This window comes from Triticum aestivum, chromosome 6B, assembly GCF_018294505.1.
Source record: "Triticum aestivum cultivar Chinese Spring chromosome 6B, IWGSC CS RefSeq v2.1, whole genome shotgun sequence".
Taxonomy (NCBI): Eukaryota; Viridiplantae; Streptophyta; class Magnoliopsida; order Poales; family Poaceae; genus Triticum; species Triticum aestivum.
This window is the reverse complement of record NC_057810.1, coordinates 39,508,349-39,513,133: the sequence shown is the minus strand read 5'-3', so window position 1 is coordinate 39,513,133 and position 4,785 is coordinate 39,508,349. Positions and strand designations below refer to the sequence as shown.

At 41.8% G+C, this 4,785-nt stretch overlaps 1 protein-coding gene across 1 annotated transcript; it reads left to right on the top strand.

Moving 5' to 3' along the window:
• The first annotated feature begins 1,233 nt into the window (after positions 1-1,233).
• Positions 1,234-2,340, top strand: LOC123133353 (ervatamin-B-like). The gene has a single exon (XM_044552844.1). The coding sequence runs from the start codon at positions 1,267-1,269 to the stop codon at positions 2,338-2,340; it is 1,074 nt and encodes a 357-aa protein (XP_044408779.1). The 5' UTR covers positions 1,234-1,266.
• Positions 2,341-4,785: the final 2,445 nt, after the last annotated feature.

The window sequence follows — 4,785 nt, the reverse complement described above, 5'->3', positions numbered from 1 at the left end:
TTCGTACATCTTGAACGGCCTTTCTCCTTAGATTCTACACACCTCACAAGTTCCATGTCATGTGGTTGTGGCTTACACATGCTTGTATCTATACTAGCATAATGTCCGTGCATTGCTACAAAACTATAAATACAATTAGTTATGCCAGTGCTTAAGAGCATAATTTTGAGTTCGAGTCACATTTTTGCATTTGTTATTTGTGCATTCTGCAAGTGTTGGTCTCACATAAAAGTAGTATTGTATTTGTTTATTTATTTTAGACTTTTTTTTTGCGATTGTAAAGCTTCACTCATCAACCAGGAGCATTACAGTCTAGCTTACATAAGGCTAAGATGTGTTCATGGGCATGGCGCAGCCAGACTGCTTTGCGAGGCTGCCTCCCTAGTTGTGCAAGTGCATGACTAACACAGTTCAAACATCTCCTAACATGTGTTATTTCATGTGGTCTTCCTAAGCCCAGCATATGTTTTGCTTCCTCCACTATTGCCGCAGCTGGTGATCTATCAACTACTACGCCCTTGAGCATGCTCCATGCAATGGTGCAGTCCGTCTCCAGGATTGAAGGTAGCGTCCTCCACTCAAGTGTGAGTGAAATCCCTTCCTGACAAGCAGTGAGTTCTACCTCCAGTTCGCTCGCACATGATGACAAATAGCGGCAAGATGCAAAAATCACCTCTCCCTCAGAATTATAAAGAATCATACCAGCAGCTCATGTCTTGTCCGCTTCCACGAAGGCACCATCGAAAGTTCAGTTTGAACCATCCCTCCGGCGGTGCGCTCCATCTCTCCATCGATGATAAAATATTCAAGTTAATTATTTAATTAAGAAAATCAATTGTTAATTTAGGAAAAGCCTCTGTGCATTGCAATTTATTCTGCAACTCTTAGGAACGGGAGTTGAGAATATTTGTACCTTATGCATGTGTGTGTGCTCGCGTGCGTGTGCTATAGATAGATAGATAGATATAGAGATGGAGATATAGAGATAGAGATAGAGATAGAGATAGAAAGATTCGATGTGTACTAGATATGAAGAAATACCTCAAACAGTTACTACTAAATTCACCATGCAGCTCTAAATCTTCTAGTGGCGACCTTGCCTGTGGTCCGGTCTACTACTTCAGCATTTCCGAGTAAACCGGGTATACATAAAAAATTCCCATGCACCACGAGAATTCTATATATGGAGGACCAAAGCTACATAGCACACACCACACTAGCCTGATAGCTACCTAAGACACTCAAAGCAACCATTTAGAACATACAATGGCAAGAGCAATTGCAACAATATTACTCATGGCCATCGTGCTTGCTGCCACTACACCTAGGACAAGCACCATGGACATCACAGATAGGGACTTGGCGTCAGAGGAGTCCCTATGGGCACTATATGAGCGCTGGTGCGAGCATCACAATGCGGGACGCAACCTCAGCGACAAGGCCCGGCGCTTCAAAGTGTTCAAGGAGAACGCTCGCATGATCCATCAATTCAACCAAGGTGACACACCCTACAAGATGAGCCTCAACCTCTTTGGTGACATGACCGATGAGGAGGTTGACCACATGTATGGTAGCTGCTCCAACCTTAGGTCAGACTGTGGGAAGCGATGCCAAGACTGGTTCACACACGGAGACGTTACCGTGCCTGACAACTTCCCAATGCATGTGGACTGGCGCATGAGAGGCTACGGCCAACGGCCACCGGCGGTGACAAATGTGAAGATGCAAGGAGGGTGCGGGGCTTGTTGGGCCTTTGCAGTGACAGCAGCAGTGGAGGGCATCAACTCCATCAGGACTAAAAACCTGGTGTCATTGTCTGCGCAACAGCTGATAGACTGCGACAAGGGAAGTTTCGGCTGTCGTGGCGGCTACCTATCATCGGCCTTCAAGTACATGATCAAACATCGCGGCATCGCCACAGCTGCTAACTACCCATACGTTGCCCATGAGCATGACTACTGCTTGAGGCCGAAGCGGAAACATGTCGTCACCATCAATGGCTTTAAAGAGGTGCCGCCAAATAATGAGATGGCGTTGCTGCAAGCGGTGGCGGCCCAACCTGTCATTGTGGCTGTCGACCCAAAGGCCTTCCAGCGCTATGGAGGAGGCGTCTTTGTGGGTCCGTGTGGGACGAATCGAACCCATACAATGACGGTGGTCGGCTATGGCACCACCCATGATCATGACCCCAAGAGACGCATGCAATACTGGATTATAAAGAACTCGTGGGGGACAAAATGGGGTGAAAACGGCTACATCCGCATGGTGCGCGGAGCCGGTCCCTCCAAGCAGGGCTTATGTGGCATCCTGATGGAAGCTTCGTACCCAGTGAAAAAATAGTAACAAAGGTGGGAATGATATCATGAAGATAATTTAATGACAGTCTATCTAATAATCAGACTGGTGCACATGTGTGTAATTAACCATATGATTTACATTCAGTGAACAGCTAGACTTACTATTGCCAAGAATATAAGGTGCATAAATTTCCACAAAAGTCAAACATATGTATGTTTGATGAGGATTCTATAATAAAATGTGAAGATCCGCAATAAAAATAAATAAAATATAACAATACATTTCATAACAGGTCTAATTATACATATGTGGTATTATAGATATTAATAATTTTTAAAAAATTGGACAAATATGCACAAGTTTGACTTTTCATAAGATAATAGAGCTTACATTTTGGTTAGGGGAGTACTACTTATAAAAACACTAGTTTGGTGAATCCAAATGATCTGAGCCATCCAACCACCTACACCCAACGTCTCACACTACACCAATAGTGTATTCATCACAACATCAATAATTTTGAAACCTGTTAATTACATTAATCATAATAAAAATGACATTAATTGTATTAAGCAGAATAAATCTTGGAATCAATATTAATTGCAGTTAATCTTGGATATTATCAAACTGGATGTTCGTGCACGTGCACGATTACTAGACATAATGTAGACTAGTGTTATTTGCTAGGTAGTGCAATGTCGTTGTTTGTACAGTTTGACCTATGTTTCCATATTTAGTTGTTTCTTTTAAACTTTTAGGTTGCTTGGCCCACTCACTAGACTCTACTCCCCTTTTCGCTAATGAAATGAACATCTGCGTGTGTTATTCCCAAGAAAAAGCAGCTTCACCTTGGGTCCAACTTCTAGAGATGATATAACAACACCCCACATATGTAAAATGCATAATGAAACATCTTGATGCTTCTTATCTGGGAACTACAACACTTAAAATGGCAAAAATATGTACAAATTGTTAGGTGAATTTTGATGAAGCAGGAACGTCCAAGAGATGCTATGTGCACTGACTTCGTATCCAAAAAGTTGGATTCGCAGTCTATCTGGGAGGACTAATTTAAATATGCATGGCCATCTCCTTTGTTGCTAGGTAACTATCACCACAGATGGGAGTACCAATAGGTTAATGTGTCATCAAGTGGTTACAACGCAAAATAAGTGTACACACGTTCTCTGTATACAGCCAACATGAAAAACGCACAATATAAGAAGAAAGCATTGAAAATGCTTATGTTGAGGGTGGAAGTCCTATTTCTAGACTATGCTGCCACCCATGTTGGGTAAGAATCTATTGGGCCATCTGCTCTAACCACGTATGCATTGCCGTAAACATCAATCAATACTCCATTATATGTAGCGTAGACAACGTACAAAGCCAATGCTTACAACGGTACATAACCTGTAAGGGAGATGAAGTTTTACTATTAGGAATATATCATTTTAACATAGCAAAAGCGACCATAGTAAGAGAAACGCTCCCACCCTTATTAGTGTACTAAACTTGTTAGCTATACCATCGAGCCAGTGACCATATATAGTAGCAACTTGATGGATACGAATTGGATGCTATTTGACGGATTTACAATGTTGAACGCATGAAAATTGCACTAGAAGAAGAGAATTAGGTTGTCTCATCATGAGCACAAAATCAATACTTCTTGCTTTCCAACCAATTATGAAGCGTGAGGTTCTCCTTTGTTAGTTCAACTCCACAACGATGGTACCACATAAAAAATCTTAACATGAGTGATCTATATTTTCCACTCGAGTCAAGTGCAAAAGCGCCTTATTCATGGAGACGACTGTGGAAGACCCATTTCGCTTTAGGTTCATCCCATCCTTGCTTCAGGTGCATCGAATCCAAATGGACTAGAAGATTGTGCCATGGCAGAAGGCAGTGGCCAAGCAAATCCTACCAAAAAGATATATCCGATGGGGAGGAGCTTAGAACTTGCAAAAAGAGTATCATCCTTATTGAAAGCAATTTAGTACGATGTTGGATAGTGTTCCGGATAGTAGAGTTTCCCAATAACTTCTCCCCCTAGAAGAAAATATCGGTATTATCCTCGAACATGAACGAACGAAAATTAAAAAAATCTCTCTTTGCCGCTAAGGGTCATGCCGAAAAATGCGATCCCCAGGCTTCCAACTTGCTTGAGACGTAGCTTTTGGGACTAAATACTTTTTGTGCGAGATGGTTTGCCATACACATCCTCGGTAACAAGCTAGTAAAACCATTTACTAAGTAAGTCATTAGCTTATTTTATGGTTGCTGGAGGCAAGTTTGCGCTGTAGTATATAAGTTGGTGCAATAAAGTAGTCTTTGTATAGGGTAAGAACTGGAACAAGAAGTACTAAAATATCATTTTAATTGTTGGCAAAACCTAGTAGCTCCAGAGATTCTAGAGCATTTAACAATGTTAGATACCTCCCAGAAACTAACATTTGGCAAAACCTATTTTTCTTCTGTCTG